This window comes from Monodelphis domestica, chromosome 1, assembly GCF_027887165.1.
Source record: "Monodelphis domestica isolate mMonDom1 chromosome 1, mMonDom1.pri, whole genome shotgun sequence".
NCBI classification, from domain to species: Eukaryota; Metazoa; Chordata; class Mammalia; order Didelphimorphia; family Didelphidae; genus Monodelphis; species Monodelphis domestica.
In genome coordinates, this window is record NC_077227.1 from 119,384,369 (window position 1) to 119,412,023 (window position 27,655).

The 27,655-nt window shown below is 35.3% G+C and overlaps 2 protein-coding genes across 9 annotated transcripts in view; one reads left to right on the forward strand and one right to left on the reverse strand.

Moving 5' to 3' along the window:
• SAXO2 (stabilizer of axonemal microtubules 2) overlaps positions 1-24,019 on the reverse strand; it is a 123,958-nt gene extending 99,939 nt beyond the window's left edge. For 2 of the 7 annotated variants that reach the window (XM_056805910.1, XM_056805911.1), the window contains exons 1-2: positions 8,498-24,019; positions 7,408-7,493 (exon numbers count right to left, since the gene is read on the reverse strand). Coding sequence is in view for 3 of the 7 variants with exons in the window: in XM_007479260.2 (XP_007479322.1) it covers positions 7,408-7,469 (62 nt within the window). In the remaining 4 variants the exon portion in view is untranslated. The other 5 variants (XM_007479260.2, XM_007479259.2, XM_056805915.1 and 2 more) reach the window with 5 other exon arrangements.
• The window catches only part of EFL1 (elongation factor like GTPase 1), a 278,731-nt gene that overhangs the window by 59,540 nt on the left and 191,536 nt on the right, over positions 1-27,655 (forward strand). The gene's annotated exons all lie outside the window — the stretch shown is intronic.

Consider the following 27,655-nt stretch of genomic DNA (forward strand, 5'->3'; position numbering starts at 1 on the left):
TACCACAAACACACAATTTCGTTTCCTTTTAAACACTTGCATTTTCTAGATTGTGAGGGCATCCCTATCCTTTGAGATGTGGAAGGGATACTTGTGTGCATGCATGTGTGTGTGTGTGTGTGTGTGTGTGTGACTGTTTTAAACCCTTACTTTCTGTCTTATATTTGATACCAAATATTGATTCCAAAACAGAAGAGTGATAGAGGCTAGGCAATTGGGGTTGAGTAGTCTCTTCTCTCTCTAGATCTTACTCTCATTGAGCCACATAGCTGCCCCTGAATTATATAAATGACTTCTTTTGGGAAAAAATGTTCAATAGGGAAGAGTCCTGATGTAGTTTATGAAGAGTTTACCCTTGAGTCAGAAGGATTTGGGGCCCAATTTGGCACAAACTGGCTACATGATTGGGTGGACACTTAAACCTCTGAATACCCCAGGAATTGTCAGGTTGTAACTTGCAGAGTAGGTGCTGATCTGCATTGGGAGAGTGACTTATCCCTTTGGAAGTTTCTTGAAATCATGACCCTGTCCTCCCTCCAAAACAGCATCAAGAACTTCAGTAAAACAAGTAGTTTTTAAACTTCAAGACTCTTAATGATCTTATAAAATGCATGATGGTTTGCAAAGTGGCATTTATATGAACCTTTTTAAGTACAAGTACCTTCATTCTTATTTTATAAATGAAACTGAAATTCTGAGAAGTTGAAGTACTTAAAAAGGTTCATATAAATGAGTGTATGGTAGAGAAGGAACTTGACTCCAAATCCAGCACTTTTTCTTTTATGCTCTAGTTGCCTAATATAGCCTTTTTGTTTTAAAGATGAGGAAACTATCTCAGTATTTAAGTGGTTAAACTTCAGTTATCAAGAAGAACACAGCTATTGAGAACACTTCCATCTCTGAGAAGTACAGATAACTGAGGTATCACTATGTTTCATCTTTCAGTTTTTTTAATTAGAAAAAATCAGAAAATGTTACCTTCATTGGTTTTAACATCTTGAAATAACAATTATCCACTATTTGTTAAGCAATTTGTTTCAGGGTGTGGAGAGGATTATCTTAAATAATATTTGTTTTCAATTTACCACAGCTTAAAAGCAAAAACTTGAATTCAAGAATAATATTTTTTGGTTTAGCAAATTATTCAAATACTTTAACAAAGATATTTTTAGAAACTGTCTGAAAAATTAGCTCCGTTGACATCAAAAACATTTTTGACTATTAAAATTCTGTAATTTCAGCAAAACCTAGTTCTTCTTTGCCCTTCTGACTTGTATGCCATCCATTAAAATGTTTCTTTAATGAAAATTTCTTTTTCTATGTGCATGACTTTGGTTCATTTTTTAGCTTTGACTTAGTGATAAATTTCTTGGAACTCAGTGTCTCTATTTGGCAAACACCCCTTTATACCCTTTTTATGGTCAATGTGTAATCCACTTTGTACAGATTCTGAACCCTTCCCATTTCTGCTTTCCAAAGAGAGTTAACTTTGTCTGTTTTTTGTTCCTATATTTTTGCCTATATTTGAATCAATTTTTTTTTCTCCCAAGAATAAATTCTGAAATTAAAATGTAGCCAGTATGCTCTTGTTTGGCTTTATGGATCCCTAATTCGTGTGTATTTTCTGAGAATCTATAGAATTATTCCTTCTAATTATCTTTTGGTTTCAACCTTAATTGGAGAGATGGTATATATTAATCTGAGTATAGGCTATGTTTTTTTCTCAAATTTGGTTTCTGGAAAATCTGAGTGTGGTTTAGAATCATGCGCTTAGAGAACAACAGTGAAAAGTGATAAATGTGAAAAGAGCAGATGATAGACTTGTTAGAAAATTTTTTTAGAAAACTTTTCACAGTAAATATATAAATAAGCAATATAATATATCTAATATATCCAATATAGATCTCATTTAAGGAGTGTGACATATTCAGAACAATTCTGTATTTGTTAAAGATAGCTTCATAATGAGTATATTCACATTTTTGCTTTTCCTTTTTTGTTACTATTTTATATGTAACAAAATATAATATGTAACCATAACAATATGATACATACGATTCATTATAAATGTAATAAATATTAATATGCTTATCAAAGAGAAACAAATTTGCTTTTCCTTTGAAAATTATCATTTGACTCTTCCTTTATATCCATTTACCCATAAGCAGAAGTACTTTTTATGTGTCTTAGCAATTTTTTCTTTGCTTCACAATTTCATGTGGTGTTGTAAACCTAAAATATTTTTACTGAGTTTGCAGAAATAATGGGGGGAAATATATGCAAATGTTTATTATGTCAGTGAGGAAGGGAGCATAACAGAGTAGTGAAATAAGTGTACTTCTTTCCCTAAATGTATTAGGGGCCCTGTTTTTCTTAAATTGTGTTATGGTTCAGTAGTATCGAAAAATGTAGTCTTAAGATGAGTGTGTGCCTTGCAGTTCAAATGATTAGTGCATCTTGAAGCCTCGCCCATATTTTCAGAAATATCAGCAGAACTATTTAAGTATAAGAGGACAAAATTAAGAGATCAGAGGAAGAATGATAGACCCTCGGAAATTTCACTCTTTTGGGAGAGAACTTTGTACCCTTTAAATTTCACTACTAGATTTACCCATTCATGATGCAACCTTTAATAAATTGGAAAATTCTGTAGTCGAACCATTTCATTTTCAGATATAGTGACATGCCTGAAGTAGAAAAGCTGGCTTAATATCAGAGTTGGATTTAAAGAACTCAGATTGCCTAACTCCTGATAAGCAGACAAGGGCTCTTTCTCTATGTGGCTGCTTCCCTAACTTCTACAGTAGTTAGATCAAGGATTTTTTCGTCTCTAATGATTAGACTCTAGAAATCTTCTTTACATTGTATACTTTTCTTCTCAATGACTTGAAAAATATTTTTCTTCTCTGCATGAAATCAGTTCCTTTCCTTAAATGTTACCATGAAATTGGCACTTTGCCTTATAATACTGCATGAAATTAGCACGATAATTAGATCTCTTTTTTTTGTCATGCAGCTAGTTTGCATGTGTTAAATCAACAGGTCAGTTTTATATGTCATTTGATAACACATTTAAGATTTTTGCTGATAATTTAGAAAGTTTGCATGTGAAAAGTTGCAAAATTTGGTTTTACTTTGTTATGAGTAATATATTTTGATGTGATTTGTTATGTAAAGCAAAAATTTTTGTAGAAATAGTTTTCTTAAAATTTATTTCAGTAATAATGTTACCCATAAAGGATGTTTTATTTTAAAAAATCAAAATCTGAACTGCCCCTTTGAATTTAAAAAAACATTTTGTAGCTGAAACTTTATTAAATATTGACCAATTTTTAAGTAGAAATATTGATAGTTAATTGTTCATAATGTATAAGAATTTTTAATTAAAGGTTTGACACTTATAATTTGTGATATTTGTAATTTTGGTCTCTGATAGAAAATGCATTGTCTTCTTTCCTATGTGGAAATATATTTCTTTTGGGGTTCAAATGACACATTGATCCTATTTTAAAGTAATAGCTTTTATATATGTGTGAAATTTGAATCTCTCTGTGGCTTTTACATAATTGCAAGATAGTATGAAATTGTTAAAACACTGCAGAAATGCCTCAATAATGCAGTAATGTAAGGAATTTGGTATTTTTAGTTTTTGTAATTATGTTATTTGTGTATTTCAACTTTGCATCAATGATAGATATTCAATTGCTATTTGGATAGAATTTTAAGTCCATGATTAATATTCTATCCAAAATGAGCTATAAGTAAAACATCTTAATGATAGGATTTTGCTGTTATTGTATATTTCTTCCATATCCCAATATTTAATCAAATATGAGTTGATTCACATTTTTTATCTTTAGTTGTCAGCTGACTTTTGAAAGGATGCATTTAATGTGTTACTAAAAATATTTTAATTTACTCATTGCCTGTTTCTACCGCCACCATTCACCCTCACCAAGAAACAATCTGATTCCACAGACTCTGAACTTGATTTGCAGGAGACTGGTTCATGCTTAACAATTGTGGGACTGTAGTACTGTGCTTAAATAGTTTACATCCACTGCTCAAGAGTCAATCACTTTGCAGCTGCTCTACCTGACTTTTAAGGCCTTTCATAATTCATTCATCCAATTTTTTTTCATATTACTCATTAACAAAGATATGACAGTAACCAAAAAACCTGATGCTTATTTCTTTTTTCAACCACTCAACCGGTGGTTCTGAACCCAGAGCTGTTTTTAAAAAATAAAAAAAAATTTTTTTATAGAGTAAACATTTCATGGAGGGGGTTGTTTCTTCTTGAGTACTCATGTCCATTCATCCTACTTGTTGCTATCTCTCTCACCTCTTTCCTACACTGCAAAACCTCCATGATTTCTTTACCCTGTTTACCACTATGCCCTTCTCTCCCTTCTCCCACCTCACTCTACTATTGGACTATTGGACTTTAAAGGGATCTCATAGATCTTTTTTTAATGATCATTAAAAAATTTTTAAGTTCCAAATTCTCTTTGTCCTGCCCTTTTCCCCTCCTTGAGAAGGTAAGCACTTTTATTTCAGTAGTATCTATATAAGGTCATGCAAAACATATGTCCATATTAGCTATGTTGCAAAAGAAAAGATAAGGTTTTTTTTAAAAGTATGGTTTAGTCTGGATTCAGACTTTTATCAGTTATCCTCTGGAGGTGGATATCATTTTTCAACATGGGTCTTTTGAAAAATTTTTGATCAGAGAAACTTGGTCTTTCACAATTGATCATCTTTAAATTCCTGCTGTTATTGTAGACTATGTTCTCCTGGTGCTGCTTATTTCACTTTCCATCAGATCTTATAAATTTTTCTAGATTTTACTGAGTAAAATTTTACTTAGTAAAATAGTGTTCCATCACAATCATATACCACAACTTGTTCATTTCCCAGTTAATGGGCATCCCCTCTTTTTTGCAGTTCTTTGCTGCCACAAAAAGAACTGCTATAAATTATTTTGTACAATTATGTCTTTTTTCTTTTCCTTTTTTAAAAAATCTTTGGGATACATACCCCATTAGTATATCAAAGGGTATGCACAGTTTTATAGCCCTTAGGGTATAATTCAGTATTATTCTCTAGAATGATTAGATCATTTTATAATTCCACCAACATTAATTAGTATTACAATTTTTCGACATCTCTAATATTTGTTATTTTCCTTTTCTCTCATTTTAGCCAATATAATTGGTGCTAGTGGTACCTTAGTTATTTTAATTTGCATTTCTCTAATCAATAGTAATTAGGAGATTTTACTGTAAATAGTTTTCATTTCTTCTTTTGAAAACCTATTTATATCCTTTGACCATTTATCAGCTGGGGAATGGTCTTTTTATAAATTTGCTTCAGTTCCCTATATAGTTGAGAAACAAAACCTCTCCCAAAAAGACTCATCGCAATACTTTTTTCCAGTTTCCTGTTTTCTTTCCGGTTTTTTCTGCATTAGTTTTGTTTGTGAAAAGGACTTAATTTCATTTAATCAAAATTATCTCTTTTTATCCCCATAATCTCTATTTCTTATTGGGCTACAAGTTTTTCCCTTATCCATAGATCTGACAGGTATATTTTTCTATCTCAACTACTAGCTTGAATGGAAATTCTCTTTACACTGCATAATTAATCAGTCTTTTGACTCCCAGCAAAGAAAACCCTCTTTGCAATCCACTCAGTAATGTTATCTGTCCATATTCTTTCTCCCTGTTGCTCCTATTAGACCATATTCTCTTCTTTTGTTTCTGTGATTATTTCCTTAACTCTTTATCTACAACTTGGCTTTCTTGATATGCTCCCACCCATGGTACACTCATCTTCCCCTTCTATTCCCTTGATTTGATAGAAGAGCACTTTATTTAACATTAATCTATAAAGCCTTATTCCCACCTGCTACCATCAAGGACCCACTCCTACTTTCTTTGATTATTTTATTAAGAATTTCCTTTGGGATCCTTTATTACTGTTTTCCTCAGAGACTTCACCATTCATATTGAATACCCATTAAACTCTCTCATCTCCGAGTTCTGTGTTTTTGACTCTCCTGATCTTCATCTCTGTTTTATATCAACTGTGAACAAGTTGAACAAGTGTTTCTGTGCCCTCAGTCTCATCATGTGGAATTGATCTGTGGCTAAGCTCATGAACTTGGCTTTCTCCCTCATCTATGACATTTGTACAGGGTGTTCAGAAAGTCTTAACTCTTGAGGCTGAAAACTGCACTGAGATTTTTGGTATACCCTTTCTAAGACTAAAGTAACTATATATACATGTATTCACTTGATCTTCACAATGATTCAGTGGGACCTTGAGAGTTAATAGGGCACAATGGAAAATGTGCTGGATTTAGTGTCAGAGGACTTGGAATTTGAATTCTATCAATTCAACTACTTACTATTTTTTATCATTACTTATTACCTTAGGCAAGTTACTGAATCTTTATTAACCAGAAATTTCCTCATCCTGTAAAGTTAAACTGGACAACCTATATGGGCTCCTTCCAGCTCTTACTCTTCAGTCCACAAATGAGACTTAAGACTGAAAAGTTTTAAATGACTTGGTGAAAGTTGTTTAGTTAGTTGCATAGTCAGTATTAGAACCAAACCCTGCTTATTCCCCAGGGAATTCAGTTTGCTTTTCATTATAAGACATCACTTTTCTCATTTTTTCATATACATTAAATCTCTTCCTTATTTTTAATGACTTCAGAGCATTTAATCTGTCATCCTTCACCTGTTTGTTGTTTAATTTCTTGTTACAATTGATTCTCCTGCTCAGCCTGAACATGGTCTGATACTTCATTACTTTCCATATTAAAATTCTAGACTCACTTGCCCCATTGAACTTCTTTCATTCTACTTGCCACATCATCTAGCTGTTCTCTCTATTTGCTCTACTCCCATACTGTTGGGTCAAATATGGTAGTTGGAAAAAGCCAAAGAGAGCAGAACCTACTACATATTTATCATATCAGCTTTTGTTTTTTGGCAGATTATTTTAATGCAGTTCTTAATACTGAATTGTACTTCTCAGCTGATGATCTTTCATGAGAAGATCAAGCCAGATTCTACCTTATAGTAAACCTGAAAAAGCATCTCACTTAACTCCTTTGCTCCTTTTTCAGGGGAAGTTATCCCTCTTTTCTGAACAAACATCTATCCCTAGTAGGGCTAATCTGTAGTGATGTTTGCAAATTCACCCTTTGATGTCAAGTTATACCTGTTTATTTGTCTAATCTTTGAGAGAAAATTTCCCTTTGGGGGGAAAAGATAAAAGACAAAAAAAAAACACATTAGTTTTTGGAACCTTTTAAATTATACTGACCCGCTTACTCTTTATATTTACTATATATATACTTGAAAGACTGGTATTCTTCCAGTTTATACTTACAGTTTTCTTTGGAATGGCAGTAAAACTTTATCATCTTCTAAAAGGAGTTCAAGTCCAGCCATCTGTTTGCTACTTTACCTCTGGAACTGAATGTAGGTGAGAGTTGATCTTAACCTTAATAGTGATAATTTGTACTGACTCAGCTATGACTATATATATCCCCCCCTTTTCCCCAAAGTAATTGCACGCATGTTTTTCTTAGTTAAAATGAGGAGAAACTAGCAATATCTTAGTCTAATAATTCTTAAGTCATAATTAGTAAACAATTCTTCGCTGATTTTGCTCATTCTGCATCTTACTTACTATATTTCTTTTTCTGGCATATCCTAAATATACTGGAAAGTTTCCCTTCCTTTTTGTACCTTGTGTCCTGACAAGGTTTATTATGAAACAATAGAGATTTGAGGTAAACTCTGTATCTAGGAAACCGAAAGGTGCCAGTCTGAAAGACCTCCACTTTTAACTTCCAGAAAGACATCCAAGCCATATTATTGGAATAAATCTCTTTACATGTTTAGTGTAATGAATATATTCATGAATGGGGTAGGTTGCCTAACACAATGGAATTGGGAAATCTGGCTTTTAAGTTCGGATCTGGCTACGTTCTGAACCTCAGATTCCTCATCTGTAAAGTGAGAGGTATTAAGGGATTTTCTTAATCTCTCCCTCTGTCTCCTAAAGAGGCAAGAGAGCAGGATTTCTAAGTGGATCAGAACTGACAGGAGTCAGTGAACCAGAGGTGAAGATTCCATTACCAGGGAGGCCAGGAGAGAGATAAGAAAGGAGTTCTGACAGTTAGGGGCTTTTTTGCCTTTGGATGTTGAGAGAGCAGGAGATCTGTCTCTGAGGCAGGGGTGACTGGCGGTTGGCTTATAGAAAACTGATTGAGGGAATTTGTGGATGGTGGCTGTCAATTATTTAGGAAAACGGAGCACCCTTTCTTTTGAGGATGAGCCCATAGCTGTTATCAAAAGTCTGGTGTACAAATAGAAAAGTATATGCCAACAATTTGATCCAGCCTGGATTGATTTTGAGAATTTGTTAGATGAATTGTTAACAGAAAGGAAAAAGATAAGATTATCATGCTTACTAATGAGGCTTTGGGAAGAGGAGCAGCACACTGGCCGTTAAAAGACCCCAAATGGGATTTTAATGATGCATCTGTGAAAGCATGTTCTGACAGACCAGGTACCTGGACAAAATTTGAAAAATTAAAACAAGAGATTGGAGAAAATCCTTCACAGTTCATGGACAGACTTGGAGAACTGGGAGGAAGCTATATTGACCTAGATTTGACCACAGAAAGGTATGTTAGACAATTGAGAAGGCAGTTTGTGAAAAATTGCTGACGGGTGGGCAAGGACTATTTCACAACTAGCTGTCCTAACTGGCTGAGTATGGATCTTGATGAATTAAGGAGAATGGCAGTATATGTATATAATGGGCATGAAAAGAAAGATGAAGATGATAGTGATTTAGTGGAGTCATTAAGAAAGGAGATAAAAGTATTAAAGGGAAAACTTGAAAAAAGAGATACAAATTATGGGGTAGCTATGGCTCCTTTGTGAGAATCTACAAACCAAAGACCAAAGTGTTTGGTTTGGACTCAAATGTTCAATAATTTTAGTAATAATGGTGGAAACTTTAGGAACAACTATTTTCAAAATAACAACAACAATAGAAACAATTACAGAAATAACAGTTATAGAAATTATGGGAACAATAGACCCAATAACCAAAATGAGGCAAATGATATGTTACAATATATCTGAAATGGGGCTTGTCCATGCAATAACCAAAATGCAAATCCTCCTCAATGAAAGGAATCTCAGATAGTTGTACACGGACTCTTATGAAGGTCTGAGAGGGGATAAAGGACTCTGGAAACAAAGATTGAAATATTTGATTTTCCAGACACCGATATAATTACACTAGTCAACCCAGTCTGTTCTCCCCTGAATAGCTATGAACCACATGTGACACTGAAAGTAGGACATAGGTTATACTATTGTCTTCTAGATACTGGGGCATCAATATCTGTGCTGATGATTATACCTGATTCTAATTGTAATTCTATTGGCACTATCAATGTTGTGGGGATGTCCAGAGCACCTCTGAAAGTCCCAAAGCTTTCACCATGAATGGTGTCTGTGGACCTTTATCCTTGGAATATTCATTCCTTTTAATGCCTAACTCCTATGAATTTATTGGGGAGAGATCTTTTGTGTAAATTAAGAGTCACAATAACATATACTCAAGATGGAGATATTACATTAGAACTGTCTGAGGAATCTCTAAATTTGTTCCCTGTACTCTTTCTAGATAGGAGATGGACAAAACTCCCACCTTTGAAAAGATATACCCTAATATCTCTGGGCTATATCTTCTTTCCATGTAGACCTATTTAAATCAGCTGTTTTGTTCAGATTAGAACAAAAGGTGGCCCACCTCCTTCCATTTCTCAGTATCCATTATCAAAAGAAGTAATTGAGGGAATTACTCCAGTAATAATCCCATGCAAATCAGAATATAATACACCTAACTTGCCTATTAAACAACTGAAATTAGATAAAAATGGAAAACCTATTTATCTGTTTGTTCAAGATTTAAGGGCTCTTAATAATTATATCGAAAAACACCTTTTTGTTCTAGGTCTATCAACCATTATTTCCTCTTCCTAGCGCCGTAAATATTTCACAGTAGTAGATTTGTGTTCTGCCTTTTTTTTTTTCACTACCCATCCATGATGATTCCTGAAACATATTTACATTCACCTGGAAAGGGTCTAAACACAGGTGGTTTTGTCTGCCTCAAGGTTACCTAGAACTTCCAACTTTATTTTCCCAAGTTTTGACACAAGATTTGGCAAATATTGAATTTAAGGAGAGCCCTTTAATACATTTTGTGGATGATTTGCTCTTGGCCTCCTGAAATGCCATACCATTCCAAGAATATAGCAAACATCTATAAAGTGAGGGGTTTTATCTAGGAACGTTAATTTCCAGCTATGACTTCATATGATTTCTACAATTAAAATAAAATAGAATAGAAGTTATTATAATTTAATGGAACTAGTACATAATAGCTACTTAATTAAAGCTTATTGGATTAGATTGAAATTTTCCCAAGGCAACATACCTAGTTAATTAGTGGTATAGATCAACACCGGGGAGTGCAAAATTTTAAATTAAATCTCTAAAAATATTATATTTTAAGGGATTCATTAATGATCATTAGAAATCAAGGAACAAATAGGATACAAAATAAAGACCATGTACCCATGGCTGATCAGCCAGTTCAAATGCCCACCTTACTACCACTAAGCTCGGGACAGGAAGTAAAGAGCAGGACCCTCCATGTCCCTATCTAATATCTCCTGCCTACAGGAAGTATGTAATGACAGGAAGTCAGTCAGTGGGCTCCTGGGAAATGTAGTTCTTTTTTTTTTTTTTAGGGTAACAGATTTTTAATTATACATTCCCCCTGAGATCCGTGGAAGACACATCTCTCCAATGGATCTTATAAACAGAACCAGCTTTGAAATTAAAATAATTTAGGGGGGAAAAGGAAAAGAGAACAAAACCAATGATTTCTAGGTGTATTGACAAAAAGCCAGTTAGGGGGCAGTCCCTTTCAGCATAAGAGTATACATACAAAACAAATGCATTCAACCCCAGACAATTCAGATCACCACATTGTATGGGGTAAATTTAGGGTTTTTTTGACTGAAATATAAATTTAGTTGGTTGCCAGGGATTAATTCAAATCCCAATAAAAATACTTGTCAGTTTGGTGATTTAATTAATTTAATTAATATTGAGGGAAGTAATTAAGAAGAAGAGAGAGGGAAAGGGTATAGGATTTCTCTGGCCTAGCCTGAGCCAAGGGGAGTTCAGAGACCTTCCAGCCATGAGGCCTCCTCCGAGATGAGGGGCCTTCTAGGAGGATGGCGTTTTAGGAAAGGTAAAGGAAAAAAAAAGAATCAGCCTAAACTCCAAGAGAGCTCAGTGAAAATGCTTCACCTGACCCATATGTTAAGCTTCTCTTGGTTACTGTATGAAGGATGCTCAACGACAAACCTGGACAATAGCTGCAGTCATGCCAGGATGCCAAGACACCTAGCACGCTGCCACTAGCCACCTCTCTGCCAACAGAACCAGAACCACCTCTTCGCAAAAAAGAGACTGGAGAGAGGAAGTGACACAAAATATATAGACTGTTTTTTACATCACTTCCTGCATCTCACATGTATCAATGGTAGCTTAAGCTTGACTTAGGACAGCCCAGGGGGTCTGTCTGTTGTTTCTGATTTGTCATTTGCTAGCACATGTCTGTTATAGGCCGTCCGTCTCAACACTTAATTCTTAAGTAGGGGTATAGACATTCCTGTTTTGTTAGACTAAGCAGGGTGGAGTAAATCTAAAATTTACAACATCCCAAAGTTCACTCTGAATCTTCTGGTTGAGCGTGTGGTCTGTGCAGGCATCTTCATGGTGCCTTCTCCAAACAGTTCATTTCTGGATTCAGAGAGGTAGCGTGTTTCTTATCCTAAAATTACTCTCAAAAAGAATTTAAAATTTGCATTTTAGAATAATAATAATACATACTCCCCTGAAGAGGGTGTTGAAAAACACAGGGATCACTTAGGGATGCATGGCTGAGTTATGAGGTATATGAATCAATTGACAAGATAAATCAAAAACATAAAAAAAATCCAAATAAAAAAGAAAAAAATAATTTCTGCTTGAAATATAAACTATCAAAGTCTTACGTGTAAAAATTTTAAGTAAAGGAAAAATAAACCTGTAACAGGTCCTTGAATCAGGGCCCAATTAAAATGATTTAAGCAATTATTCACTTACCCAATCAACAGCCAGGACTAAAGAAAGTTTTGCCATACTTTGAAAGACAGATTAAGGACTAGATTATAAGAACCAGGTAGGAGCCAAATTTGAGATACTTGGTAGAATGTAGGACAAGGAAGACCTGCCTTTGACATATGTCAAAACAGTTGCAACCTCAAACTCCAAATAAGTTCAAGTCCTCTTGTCTTGACTCAAAATTTCATCAATTCCTTTGGGATTGGTTGGTCTCTTCTCTTGCTCACCTACTTGAGCCTGAGTTCCTCGTTCCTCACTGCTGCCTTTGGTTGCTGCTGTCTATCCTGTTTGCTCCTAGTCCTGCTTCTGCTTCTGCTCCTGCTCCTGCTCCTGCTCCTGTTCCTGCTGCTGATCCAGCCCCCTGGATTGTCTCCTGATCTTCTTGATCCTGATCGCTCATCCTCTAGCCCCCAGCCCGGGTCCTAGACTGCTGGTAGTTGCAGCTATATCTTCAGAACTCACAAAATTGGAGCCACTCTCCTGGCAACTGGTAAAAACTGGGGTGTATTTTCCTTAGGTAACAATTAGCCTCCTAACTCCCTCTCCACGTGACTGAAGAAACAAACTGATCCCTAATTTTACCTCAGGGGGAAGGGGATTTTAAAAATTATACCAGAGCCTAGATATTTCAGTTTCTAGACTGATGTTCTTTCTACTTTATTATCCTTCAAACAGCATTGTTTTCCCCACACAAGTTCAGGTTCTCGTACTAATTTATAGAGATTAGCAAGCGTATTACAAAAACTTGGTGTTTGTTTACATGTTTCCAAAGTAATTGGTTTCTTCAGTGTTGAAAAAACAGTAAAAAAATGCAGTCAGACCATTCATACTTTATTAAATAAACATAAAGAACTTTCTAAAGGGTTTGGTATTCAAGACACTTAAATCTATATAAGACTAAGTCATTCCCCAGTAGTTAAATGATTAAAGGATATAAACAGGTTACAAAGTATTCAACAACCACATTCAAGAATGTTCCAGATCACTAATAATAAGAAAACTGTACATCTAAACACTCTTAAGGTTTAACCTCACATCCTGCAAATTGGTAAAGATGACAAAAGTCCAGCCAGTACTGGAGAGGATATAGGGTAACACGTTGTTTGTGGATCTGTGAAATAGGACAACCATTTTTGAAAACAACTTAGAATTATGCAAATAATTATAACAGTTTTAAGAATATGTATAATAAATAGAATCTTTATTCCCTTTGACCCAGAAATTATTATTGAGCTACTCAAGCAAGCCATTGACTTTTGTTATACCAGTCAGTCAGTAAGTATTTATTAAATACCTACTTGATGCTAAGGCATTGTGCAAAACACTGAGGATATAAAAAGAAACAAAAGACAGTGTCTGCCCTCAACTTGTTTAAGTTGGAGCAACTGCATGCAAACAAACATATACAAAATAAACTATATACAGGATAAATAGGAAATAATTAACAGAGAGAAAGCATTAGAATTGAGAGGAATATGAATGTACTGAAATATTACTGTGCTGTAAGAAATTCAGTGAATACAGAGAAATACAGAAAGGTCTACATGAACTGATGAAGAATGAAGTAAGCAGATCCAAGAAAACAATATATACATGACTACAAACTTATTAACAGAAAGAACCATACATAAATACAAAAAGTGAATGTAACAAAATTGTAAAGATCAAAGAAATGTTTCTAATTCTTTACCCTACTAAAATCCTACCTTCTACAGGAAGCCTATTATTTCCTATTTATCCTGTATATAACTTGTTTTGTGTGTTTGAGTGTGTATATATATGTCATATACATATGTATGTTTATATACATATGTAAATATATATCTTATATGACTTGAGTGAAGATATGAACTCCAATTCATTCCATTTGTAAAGTTAGGGTATCCCCAGGTATTGTACATTTCACATTTTTTGAACATTTTTCAATTCATTGGTTAGTTATGATATTTCCTCCCCCCCCCCCCATTTTCATGTCTTTAAAATACAATATTTGTTGTTTGGGATATCTCTGAGATAGGAGAGTTCAGGGAAAATTATGACAACATAGAAAAAATAATTTATATGTTGAATGCTAGAGATGAAAAGATAATAGATTTTTTACCACTAGTAGTTTCAGCTGAATGAAGGGTATATTAAAAGAAAACAAGTGGTAAATACATAGTGCTTGGGTTTGTGTTGGCAATAACAATTGAAGATAAACCCATTTTTACCCTTTTTTTTTGGTTTAAGTATACTGTATATTTATGTGTAGTTTACTCCATGACTGCCTTGAGTAGAACTATAAAATCAATTTGAATTTCTTGCAAGTGGTATCATCATGTATCTTGAGCTTGTATCAGAAGTAATTTTTTATGCTATATTTAAAATGTATTTATACATGATAGAATTATATCACAATAGAGTAGGAAAGAACTTAGAGATAATGGAATAGCTCCAACTCTTCATTTTAGAATTGAGAAAAAACATGCTTCAAGAAACTCAACATCATATAGCTCAACTCTGATTTTGACAGAGCTGGAACTAGAACTTATGTTTTTACATTCCTAATTTAATACTCTTTCTTTTCTTCCATATTACCTTTGTAAGATTCATTCCATTTCCAAAAATTTTCTCTTTTACAAATCTAAATAAAATAATTGTTAAGCATTTAATGGTTGAGGCAGGTAGGTAGCACAGTGGATAAAGCAATAGGCCTGGAGTTAGGAGGACCTGGGTTCAAATATAACCTGGGCAATTCACTTAACCCTCATTGCTTAGTCCTTAATCCTCTTCTGTCTAGGAATTGATACTAAGACCCAAGATAAGGATTAAAAACAAAAGAAAAAGAATTTATTGGTCACTTGTTATGTGACTAACAATGCTAATCTCTATGAGATACACGTAATAAATGTGCTTGTGTATGTGTATTATTTTCATCCTGTCAGCAAGTATATTCAGTCACCCTTTCTCATACCATCTTGATAATTTTTCCTACCGTATCTTATCTTTTTCATTACATTGACCATGTTTGGTTCATTTCCATTTGATCCTTTCAAGTGAATGTTTACCAAGACCCTTCCTGCAACATCAGTTATCATTTGGAAGGGTCAAATCTCAACTTCAAGCTACTTTTCCAAGCCTCAGACTCACATTTCCAGTTGCCTGCTGGACATGTCCACCTGGATATCACACTGGCAGCTCAAACTCAACACTTTCAAAACTGAACCTGTCTTTTTCCTAAACCTCCTTCTCCTCCTAATTTTCTTGTTCCTATCAGTGGTACCACAATGTACTCAGTCATCTACTTGGGTCTTGACTTTTGATTCTTCATTTTATCATCACCTGCTAGATTTCATCATTTACCCAGTTTTATTGATTCTACCTTTCTAATAGCTTTTATAACCTTTCCCTGCATTCTTTTACTATAGTCTATACCTTAGAATAGACCATAATTTCCATCTGTCTGAATTGTTACATCTTACCACCTACAACAGCCTCTTACTTGCCCTCATATGTCTCCTGTTTTTCTAATACATCGTTTACATAGCATATTAATGCTATTTCTATGCTCCCCCCCACCCCCATTACTACCCTTTTTCTCTTATACTCTTTTCCAGGCAGTTGGACTGTTGGCTAATTGTAACTCTTCCTTTCTTGAAATAGGTCTTCCTTCATGAAGTCTTATTCCTTCAAGGATCAGTTGGGAGTCACTTCTTCCTTGATCCCTGAAACTGCAATTCATTTTTTTCTCTTTATAATTCTTTTATAGCATTTGGCTTAGATCTCTTTACTTTCTAGCCCATTATAATATATGTTTATATCCATGTCTCATTCCATTTATTAGATTATAAATTTCTTAAACTGAGGAGCTATGCCATCTTTTGCATATATACACCCTAAAGTTTAGTGCCTGCTTTGCATGTAGTAGTAGAGATTTAATAAATTCTTATTGAATTGAATTACTTCGGAGAGAAGCAAAACAGAAAGTAGATGACTCCATTCTTTTACAGACCCAGAGAAAAGGGTAGCTCAGTTAACTAGAATTAACAAGTGGTCCATTGAAAAACAAGTCTTAAAACTTTTTCTTGAAGTCTTCTCTCTTACCTTTAGTCTATGCTTCTTGAAGTTCTGTGCAATCTATCATGATCTAAGCAATATGAATATTTCACTAATACAGATCACAAACCTATCTAGGCTCATCCTCCTATGTAATTCTTTCCTGTGTTTTTCTAAATCCTTTACAGGAGATTTGTCTGCTGGTTTCTGTTTGTTTGTAGTTACTAACTAGCTCAATGTTTGGGCTTTCCAGTGGTTAACCCTTACTTGCTAATCTACCTACTCCCCTTCCTATTTTGGCCAAATATTTCTATTGAAAGGGGATGTGTAAAAATTAAAATCGTGGAAGACATAAATTGTGGCAGATAAAAGAGTTGGAGCCTTAAATTGTGACCACAGAAAATAAGGTTTCAAGACAGTGTCTTGTTTTAAATCAAATATAAGGTGGTCGCCAGGGAAAAATTCCCAATTATTAAATATACCCAAGTCAACTGGGTTTTATAGAGATTTTAATTCATACAAATTAAGGAATTAATGAGAGTGAGAGAGAATAAGAGAGGAATAAGTATGAAGGGCCTTAGCCAAAATGGCCTAGACCTGAGTCTTAAGAGAGAGATCAGTCTTTAATCACTCACCACAAGATTTGTCCAAGCAAAGATTCTAGTGTTCAGAGACACTAGTTCAGCCAGCCATCCATCTCCAGAGAGAGATTCTTCTGACTGTCCTGAGATTCATCTTTTCCTCTCCTTATAAAGGGAATTTTCTCCTCCCCTAAGTTCTCACATCTACCAATCAAAGTAGACGTTTTCCAAAGGAAAGACTTTTCTTAGTTCACACCTAAGAAGGCTTAAATTTTTTATCAAGTTCACACCAGAAAACCTCTGAGTAAGTTTCTCACCTCTTTGCTCCTTGTAAATTCACAAGTTGCCTGACCTTTATAGGTACTTAGCACCCTTTTGTATTAGATCTAAAAATAGGCACAGCTTAAGAACTTTTGTCTTACTATAAGTATGGGTTTAAGTATTTTTCATTGTTCAGCAAAGAGTTTCTTCCCCTAAAGCAGGCTTAAGTAGGGGTGGAGTAGAGGTCTTCATATTCCTGATCTAAGTAGAGGTCTCACATTCCTGATCTAAGTTCCTTCATTGTTTAAAATGGGGAATGCTCTTAACTCAACCTTATGAAGTAGGGTCTGAGAATTTTTAAGGTTCACAATCACTTCTGATGATCATTGGGAGACTAGTCTCCCCATTGATCATTTAACAAATTCATCTTGTAATCCTAAATGAACTTCTAACTGTAGATATATACAATATTCAGTTTTCTAAGAGGAAATTAGAGTAGTGAGGGAGGAAATAGAAAAGAAAGAAAGCTTTTGCTAGGCTCATTGACAGAAAGCCAAATTAGGGGCACTCCCTTTTGGCATAAATGTATATACATTTACAATAAACTTTCAATCAAACTTCAGTTCAATCAACCATATCCAAAGTTCATTCTTGATCTTCTTGATGTATTGTGGGTTTTCTGGCATCTTTCTGCAATAATTCATTCTCTGGATTTAGGAGTTAATAAGCTTCTTCCTTGAAGATCTTTTCTCGAACAAAAATCAAAATCTTGGATTTTATGTAAAAATATAATCTCAAACAAAAAATCAAAATTCTTAGATTTTAAATTAAAATACAATCCCCCCTGAAGTAGGTGTTAAAAAAAATCCAGTTCAGCTCAGAATGCAATGTTGAGTTATGGGGATGTATGAGTCAATTATCAAAAGAAGAGAAAAATAATCAGAAACATAAGGAAAAAAAAATTCAAAATAGGCCCTTGTATAGGTCCAATTTAATGTAATTTCTATCCCACAAGTCTGTAGGACAGAATGCAGTAATATTTCATTTAGCCATTTTCAGCCAAGACTACAGGAAGTTGCCATAATATAAGAAGAAAAAAAAATTAGAATTCTATTTTGATAGGGAAGCGTCTGATTTTTGTCATTCTCAGGGATATAGGGAGCCAGCATAATAGTCAAATTTTGTACTTGTATGAGTACTTCACAATGAGTATAGATACAAGGAAGTCCTACGACTTAACATATGTCAAGCGTCGCAACCTCGAGTCTCACATTAGTATTTCATGTGTGCTCTTTTTGATACTTTTCAGGTTAAGTCTGTGCTCCTTGTTTTTTTATCCCATTTTTCTGGAATCATACATAAACATTAATCACAGTATCACAGTCTCCTAATATTTTATCAATAAATGGCAGGTTCCCATAGTTTAAAGCTTTTGGGGTATGCATTGATATTATAGCAAGTATATATATATATATATATATATATATATATATATATACATATATATATATACATATATATGTTAAACTTCTATTACTGCAAAAAAAATAATATTAATTATATGTACCTTTAGTATAAGAAATGAGAAAAAAAATCAAATATCCTAATCAAAATAAAAGAAAAGTAATAAAAAATAAGGGAGAAAAATCAGGTATTCAATGTGTTTTTTGAAAAAAAAGTATCTACTTGTCAATGGATTATAATCTACAATTCATATGATAGGATACAGTCAATCAGTCTCAGCAGAAGATGCTTTCTTCACATGTGAGCAATGAGTCCAAGAGTCCTTTTCTCCAATCTTTATAGATGTTGGAGTAGTTAACAATATTTGGAATGGTCCTTTCCACGAAGGCTGAGTTGCTCCAGTATGCTTGAAATTCTTAATATACACTTTGTCTCCTGGGTTCAGGTCATGAAGAGAAAAGTCTAGTGGTCCAACTTGTAGTGCAGCTCCGGATTCATGAAGTTCACGCAGTTTGTGCTGTATTTCCTGTATATAGGAAGCAATAGAAGTATCTCCTCCTCATAGTGATGTATATGCAGGGGAAATAGGTTTAGCTTGTATAGGCGGATGTCCAAAAAGCATCTCGAATGGTGAGATATGTAGGTCTCCTCTAGGCCTGCTTCTAAGATAAAATAGGGCCAGAGGGAGAATTTCAGGTCATTTTAAATGTGTCTCAGTGCATAATTTTCCAATCATAGTTTTAAGTTCATTGTTCATCCTCTCCACTTGGCCTGAGCTCTGGGCATGATATGGAACATGGAATTTGGGAGCTATTCCCAAGCAAGAATATATCTGATTAGGACAGAATCAGTAAAATGACTTCCTCTATCTGAATCAATATGTGCTGGCAGTCCAAAGCGAGGAATAATTTCTTTTAAAAGTATCTTAGCAACAAAATCCGCTGTGGCTCGGGTCACAGGAAATGCTTCCGGCCATCTGGTCAGTTGATCTACAATGACTAGACAAAATTTATAACGTCCAGCCTTTGGCATTGTTATGAAATCTATCCGTAGGTGTTCAAAAGGTATGTAAGCCAGAGGATGCCCACCAAAGGATTTTCCACGAAATGCATGTTGGTTATATGCCTGGCAGGTAGAGCAGACTGAACATACTTTAGAGGCTATAGTAGTTATACCAGGGGCTATCCATACTCTCTTAACCGAGTCCATGATGCTCTGGGTGCCAAAATGACCATTTTTATGAATAGATTGGCAAATTTGGTGATAGAAACTTCTAGGGAGCAGGGGTTTTCCCTCAGATGACACCCATACTCCACTAATTTGTTTTGCTTTAAATTTTTGTTTCCATTTTTCCACTTCCTTTTCATTATAGGAAAGTGGTAAATTTAAATCATCAGTGGTTGTTAATGTTAAAATTAATTCAGGTCCTTCTATGGCTGCTAGCTTTGCAGCGGCATCTGCTTGATTATTTCCCTTAGAGATGGGGTCAGTGCCACCTGTATGGGCAGAGCAGTGAATTACAGCTAGGGCTTCAGGTAGCTGTAGAGCAGAAAGAACTTCATTAATAATTTCTGCATTAGCTATAGATTTTCCAGCTGAGGTTAAAAAATCCTCTCTGGAGCCATAACATTCCAACTGAGTGACAAATGCCAAAAGCATATCTAGAATCCGTATAAATTGTTGCCTTTTTATCCTTGGCAATTATACAAATGGGCTACAGAGCTATGAGTTCTGCTCCTTGAGCTCTAATGTTAGAAGGTAGTGAAGCTGACCATTCAGTGGCAAATTCTGAGACTACGGCAGCTCCAGTGTAGAGTATGCTATCCCTCATAAAAGAGGAACCATTAGTGAATAAAATCAGATCTGCATTGTCTAAGGGAGTGTCCAAGAGATTATCTCGAGGCTTTTCTGCCTTGGACACTAATGTTTCACAATTGTGTAATGGTTCTCCTGAAGTTGGTAAATCTGGAAGCAAGGTGGCAGGGTTAAGGATTGTACAGTGTTTCAAGGTAATGTTTTCACTATTTAATAAGGTTATTTCATATCTTGTAATCCTCTGATCTGAGAAAGCCTGTGTTCTATGTTTTATCAACAATGCTTCTACCTCATGTGAGCAAATAATTGTTAATGGACATCCCAATACTAGATCAACAGTTTTTGTCACTAGTAAGGCTGTAGTAGCTACTCCTCTAAGACATGGTGGTGCTCCAGATTCTACTGGGTCTAGTTGGGCAGAATAATAAGCAATTGGGCGCTGAGAAGGTCCCAAAGTCTGAGTTAAAACACCAGAAGATACTCCTCTTCGCTCATGCACATACAAAGTAAATGGCTTGTTGTAATCTGGGATGCCTAGAGCAGGGGCAGACATGATAGCCTTTTTTAGATCTGATAGAGCTGACAAGTGTTCAGGCTCTAATTTGAGGGGTTCAGGGACCAAATAAGTTAGTGCTATAAGGGGTTTAGTAATTTCCCCATAGCAAGGAATCCATTGTCTGCAAAATGTAAGATTTAAAATAGTTGATGCCATAAACTGTAATAATTAAAATGGTTGATGTTGTAAACTGTAGTGAGTTAAAATGGTGGAAGATATAAATTGTGATAGATATAAGAAAGGGTGAGTAAATTTGACTGCAGAAAATATGTTTCACTACAGTGTCTTGGTTTTTAAATCAAATATAAGGTGGTCGCCAGGGAAATATTCCCAGTTATTCAAATACCCAAGTCAACTGGGTTTTATAGAGATTTTAATTAATACAAATGTGGAATTAAAGAAAAGAGAGAAAGAGAGGAAAAGGAAATAAGTATGAAGGGCCTTAAGCCAACATGGCCTAGACCTGAGTCTTAAGAGAGAGAGATCAGTCAGGCAGTCTTTTAACACTCACCACAAGGTCTGTCTAAGCAAGGATTCTAGTGACACCAGGCCAGCTCCATCTCAGCTGACTTCACCAGAGAGAGTTCCAGCCAGAGTCCTCCTTAAAGAGCCTTCCAGCCAGAGACTGTTCCAAGGGGCCTCTCTCCAGAGACTCCAGAGGGACAGAGTCCCCTCAGAGGAGCTCCAGCGAGACTTCCTTAGAGATTGTCCTCCAAGAGCTTCCCTTCTCCAGAGCCTCTCTCAAGAGATTCTTCCCAAGCGATCCTCATCAGAGATTCTCCAAAAGGATTTTTCTCAAGAGATTCTGCTTTTTCTTATATAGGGATTTTTCTCCTATGTCACCTCCCCTAAGTCCTTACATCTACCAATAACTGTAGAAGTTTTCCAAAGGACTGCCCATCTGAATTCTTGCTAAGTCAACTAATCTCCACAGTAAGTCTGAACCAGTGAAAACACAGCTGAGTCAACTAATCTCATTAAGAGAAAACTTGCCCAACCCATTTAGGTACCTAGCATCTCATTGTATCAATTCTAAAAAACAGGCATGGCTCAAAGAACTCCTTGCCTTATTATAAGCATGGGTCCAAGTACTTTCATTGTTTAGCAAGGAGTTTTCTCCCCTAAAGCAGTCTTAAGTACAGGTGCAGTAGAGGTCCTCCCATAGCAAGGATTTTTCTCCCCTAAAGCAGTCTTAAGTACAGGTGGAGTAGAGGTCCTCCCATTTCTGATCCTGGCGAGTTCTCACATCAAAATGGGGAATGTTTCCCAGTAGGGAATTTGTTCCAATGGAAGATTCCTCAATGTGGAAATTTTTAACATTCACAAGTCTGAGAAATTTCAAGATTTACAAAAACCCTGTTGAGCCTAAAATTATTCTCAACTGTTTCTTAGTAGTAGAAGTGCTTAAATTTTGAATATTCTCAATTCGTTTTGGAGAAATATAACGAACACCCGCAGTCAGGACAAATCCCAAATATTCTACTTTAGGGAGACACCACTGAACTTTATCCTTTGAGATTTTATGTCTTCTTTTGTGCAATTCCAAAAGAAGGTGTTTACTATCTCCTTGACATGTTTCTGTGTCTGTTTAAGCCAAGAGTAGATCATCTACATATTTGATTAATTTACTATTTTAAAATGTTATATTGTCTGTGTCTTGGCTCAAAATTTGCTCAAATAAACTCGGACTTTCCACATAACTCTGTGGCAGACGACTCCATGTATATTAAGAGCCCTTCCAGGTAAAAGCAAAAATATGCCTGGAGTTCTCATGTATAGGTATGGAAAAGAAAGCTGAGCACAAGTCTACTATTGTAAAGTATGTAGCTATGCTAGGAATAGAGGAAATAATAGTATTTATGTTAGAAACTACGGAGTGTCTCTTTATAACGTGATTATTCACTGCCCTCAGATCCTGTACGAATATATAGAAGTGTTTGCCATCAGGCCCTCTTTGTTTTTTTAACTGGAAGGATGGGCGTGTTGTATTCTGATTTTCCAGGGATTATTATTCCCTGTTCTATTAATGAGTTAATAACTGGTGTAATACCCTCAATTGCTTCCTTTGAGAGGGGATACTGAGGAATGGAAGCAGGTGGGCTAGATTTAGTTTTTATCTGCACAGGAACAGCAGATTTTAGTAAGCCTACATCGGAAGAAGATGTGGCCCAAAGAGACTCCGGTATATCCTTAGGTATTTCAAAAGTAGGAGGCTCTTTTGCCTCTTGGCTCTCTGAGAGAAGTACAGGGAGTAAATTTAAAGATTCCTCTGGTACTTCCAATGTTAAGGAACCATCTGGGGAGCAAGTTATTGTGGCTCTGAGTTTGCATAGAAGGTCTCTCCCCAGCAAATTTAAAGGGGAGTCAGGCATTAAAAGAAAGGAATGTTGTACCTCTAGGGGTCCTACAGACACCATTCTAGGGGCAAGTTTTTTAACTCTTTGGGGTATTCCTGATACTCCCACTACACTTTGTGAGTCAATGGAGTAACAATTTAAATCTGGTACATTCTTCAATACAGACCTGGTAGCTCCAGTGTCTAAGAGACAAACATAATAAGTGTTACCCACCTTTAAGGTAACATGGGGTTCATTAGTATGGGGAGGGCAGTGTATAGGGACAACGGGCTGTCTGGCTCCAGCTCACCTTTCTAAATTTATTCAACATTATTCTCATTTATATACTTTATGCTCCAGACAGATTTCTTTACTAGTTGTTCACCAAACTTCTATTTAGCCTCTCACTTCTGGAACAGTGATGATTATTCTGTAGGAGTAGAATTCACTGTCCTATTTTACCTCTTAGACTCCTTAGCTTCTTTCAAGACTGCGCTGAGTGGGAAGACTTTTCTCCCCTTGCCCCATTTTAATTTTTTTTGGACTTATAATTATCTTATATTACTTATCTGTGTAAATGTTGTAGCCTCCAGTAGAATGTAAGCTCCTTGAGGACAAGGACTGTATTTGTTTTGACTTTGTATCCCTGGTGCCTATCTCATAGTAGACTTGTAATAATTCTTGGTGAGTTGAACATTACAACAGAAGCATTGTTACATATGATGTTTACATTCTATTCTACTAATATATAGAACTGTAATTCAGACAACTAATAGACCAAATTTTGTGGGCAGGTTTGGAAACCTAGGTACCACATGTAACATTGTCCCTTTGGCACAATATGTTTTGGATTCCACTTAACCAGCTTATAAAAACATTTATAAAACTGTTGACAACTTTGAATAGCTAACATTTTAGATTTTTCTAAGTTTGAATAAATTAAATATTTTTGGTCATTATCAAAGGAAAATGCTTCCAATACACAGTTTCGGGAAAATAAAAAAATTGAGGATGATATGTATTTAAAATATTGATGGAACCCTCAGTGGGCTCTCAGTGATTTTTTTTTGTGATAGAATATTTATTATTATTTTCTATTATATGCTTGCCAGATTTTTGGAAGCTGGTAGTAAAGAGGGTATCTTCTTCCAGTGCATGATATAGACAGACTCCCAGAATTTCATCTTTCAGTTTCTTCCCTGATCAAAATATTTCATTCTTTTAAATCTTCCTACATCACTCTAAATTGGGTAAAATTTTAGTTTATCTCAAAAGAATACAGTAATATACTATATGATTGTTAATTTCCTTCATGTTTAAATAAATTAAATTACTGTGATTTATAGTTATATAAAGCTAGTTTGTTCCTGTGTAATAGTAATACACAAGAGAACAAGCAAGGGAAATCTAATCCTTGCTGTTCATATAAAAGTAAGATTTTGTGAAGTATATTCAAGTTTATGTTGCAATTGGGATTAATATAATATATACCCTAAGTGTCTCATGGGCTCAGGTGGTGTTTTTGAACATTCTCTAGACTCCTGGACAATTTGGGAAACTTCTTCCAGAATAACTAATTATTCTTGCTATCAAGTTGTCTAGCAGTCTTACTAATGGGAGAACAGAGAGGAAATTATGCTGGGGAAGTATGAAGTTTATCCCTGGCTCTGGCAGAAAAGCTGAAACTGGAGTTTTAACCAAAGGGGAAAGATCTTCAGGTTAGGACTGTTTTGTGTTTTTTTTTTTAATCTTTTCCTTCCTTCCCTCTTAGAATCAATACTGTGTATTGGTTCTAAGGCAGAAGAGTGGTAAGGGCTAGGCAGTGGGGGTTCAGTGACTTGCTTAGGGTCACACAGCTAGGAAGTATCTGAGGCCAGATTTGAAACTAGGACCTCCAGTCTCTGGGCCTGGCTGTCAACCCACTGAGCCACCCAGTTTCCCCACCCTGTTACAAGTCTTAAGTAAATTAGAAGGGACAGAATACTGTATCTTCAGAATGCCTTTTTCATTCAGTATAGGACTTCTGCATAAAATAATCTCTGTTCTCTGGAATCATGTGTATGACCTTGGGTTACTTTTCCCAAACAAAACAAAAATGATATGCTTTTATGTAATAGGTTCACTCATTTTCTCTGAAATGTTTTTTCTTTTCCCCCAGAAAATCTTTACAAACCCATATCAAAATGAAAACAGTACTTATATATGCTGTAAAAATGCTATAAAAATACAAAGTCTTATCATCTTGTGTATTGCCTACTCCAGAGTCTTCATGCCTCTAGCATCACCTCTCTTTAAAATGGGAATAAATTCCTTTCCATTTGTATAAATTCTAGCATTTCAGTTTATATCAGTTGCCCCATTCATTAGTTATTTCCTCTTCCTACTACATGCTTGAACATTCCTCTCCCTCTTACTTTTTACTCAGCTATCAAAGTAAAATGGAAGGAGCCTTAGTTTTTAACTTAGGTTCCAGTAAATCTTGACCTGAATGTCTATTACCTGGGCAATTTTTGGATAAATTACTTCATCCCTCTTGTTTTTTGGCTCTCATCTATAAAATGATATATCTTTGAATCTAGTGATTCCTTTGATTCACTACTTATTTCTTTTGTATCTTTCAGCTAAGTTGATTGTACCATTGTACCCTTATGGATTCTTGAATGCATTGAATCTATTGTTTGCATCACAGCAATTTGTACTTGACAAAGGACCTCTCTGGAGGCTAGTACCTTCAGAAAAGCCAGGAAAGGGTGTTAGCCTTTTCACTCACTCACGTGGTAATTCTAAGGGAAAATATGAAAAGCAGTCCAAGGTCCCCAAGCAAGAGCTCCTTCAAGGTCAAGTTCCAAGGTGAAAGAGCTGCTCATAGGAAGTTCTTGCCACTTTTAAAGACCTTTCCTTTTGTCACTTCCTGTGCCTTCCTTCCACTTTAGGTGGACCAGTTGCAGCTATAGCTTTGCTTAGGACTGCCCAGGGGGCTTTCAGTGGGTTTCTGATTCATTACCCACTATCACAAAGTGGGTCACCAACCTCCCCATACTTACGGATAAGTGGGGTGTATACACTTCTGGTGATTAAGTCTAAAAATGGGTAGGGGAGAGTTAATCCCATCTTTATACTTTTAATTTCTTAAAAAGACTTTCCTATCCCTAAATAGAATGTGAAGGCAGGAACTGTTTCTGAAAGTTATTTTGTACTCCTCATAATAAATACCTATTAAATACATAACAAATACTTATTGATTTTTCTCCCCTCACAGGCTTTGTTCCATATTATTCCATTTTGCTGTATTTTTATGGATTCATGAAATCAGTAATTTGGGTATTTCTTTCCTTGGTTTTCAGTTGCCACCTGTTCAAGATTTCCCATTCTTTGTGGTTCTTGTTCATCTCCTTTTAATCCTCTATAAGGGATCTACTAATTGCTGATGACCTTCTTTTGGTTTCTTATATTTCACAGATACCAGAGTAAAGTTAAGGCTGCCCATCTGTTACCTATGGGCTACCACCTTTTCTTTTCCTACATGTTCTTGTGTCTTTTATTTCACTTTAGAATCTTGGATTATTAGTCCTTTTTGATACAATTTCTTCTTTAAATAGACAAAAATAAGAAGAGACTTAAAGATTATTGTTTGCCTAAAATCATGATCCACATGTGTAGACATAGTTGATAAAATGCTGAAGCCTACTTTATAATACATTTTGCCTTTGCCCTTTGAGTTACATGTAAGATTGACTCTTTTTCAGATTGTGGTATTACCTCCTTTTGTACCTTCACATCTTTGCCTCTGACTCTGAAGCTTTGCACACTGTTATTATATTAATTGTCTTAAGATCTCTTCAAAGCCCTGAAGTCTTAAATTGTGTTGCCCTCTTTACTGTCATACTGCTGAGACATTCTATATCATTTTCCTGCATTACACTATATCAAAAGGTTTATTACATGCCACACAAATTGCCAGTGAATTAATCAATCAATAATTATTAAGCACTTATAATATGCCAGGCATTATAGGAAGTGCTCAGGATACAAAAGGGGGTAAAGCTAGTTCCTGCCTTAGGAATAGAGGAGACAATGTGTAAACAAATGTATACAAAGTAAGTTCCTTTGATTTTCCAGGAAGTGAGCTTCAAGCCAGCTTTTAATTTCTCTTCTTTCACTTTCATCAAGAAACTTCGTAATTCTTCCTCTCTTTATGCCATCAGAATAGTATCATTTCTCTCAGCAAACTTAATTATAGTTTTTGATTTTTCTAGCCTGGCATTTCTCATGATACACTCTTCACAAAAATTAAATAAATAAGGCAACACTATACAACCT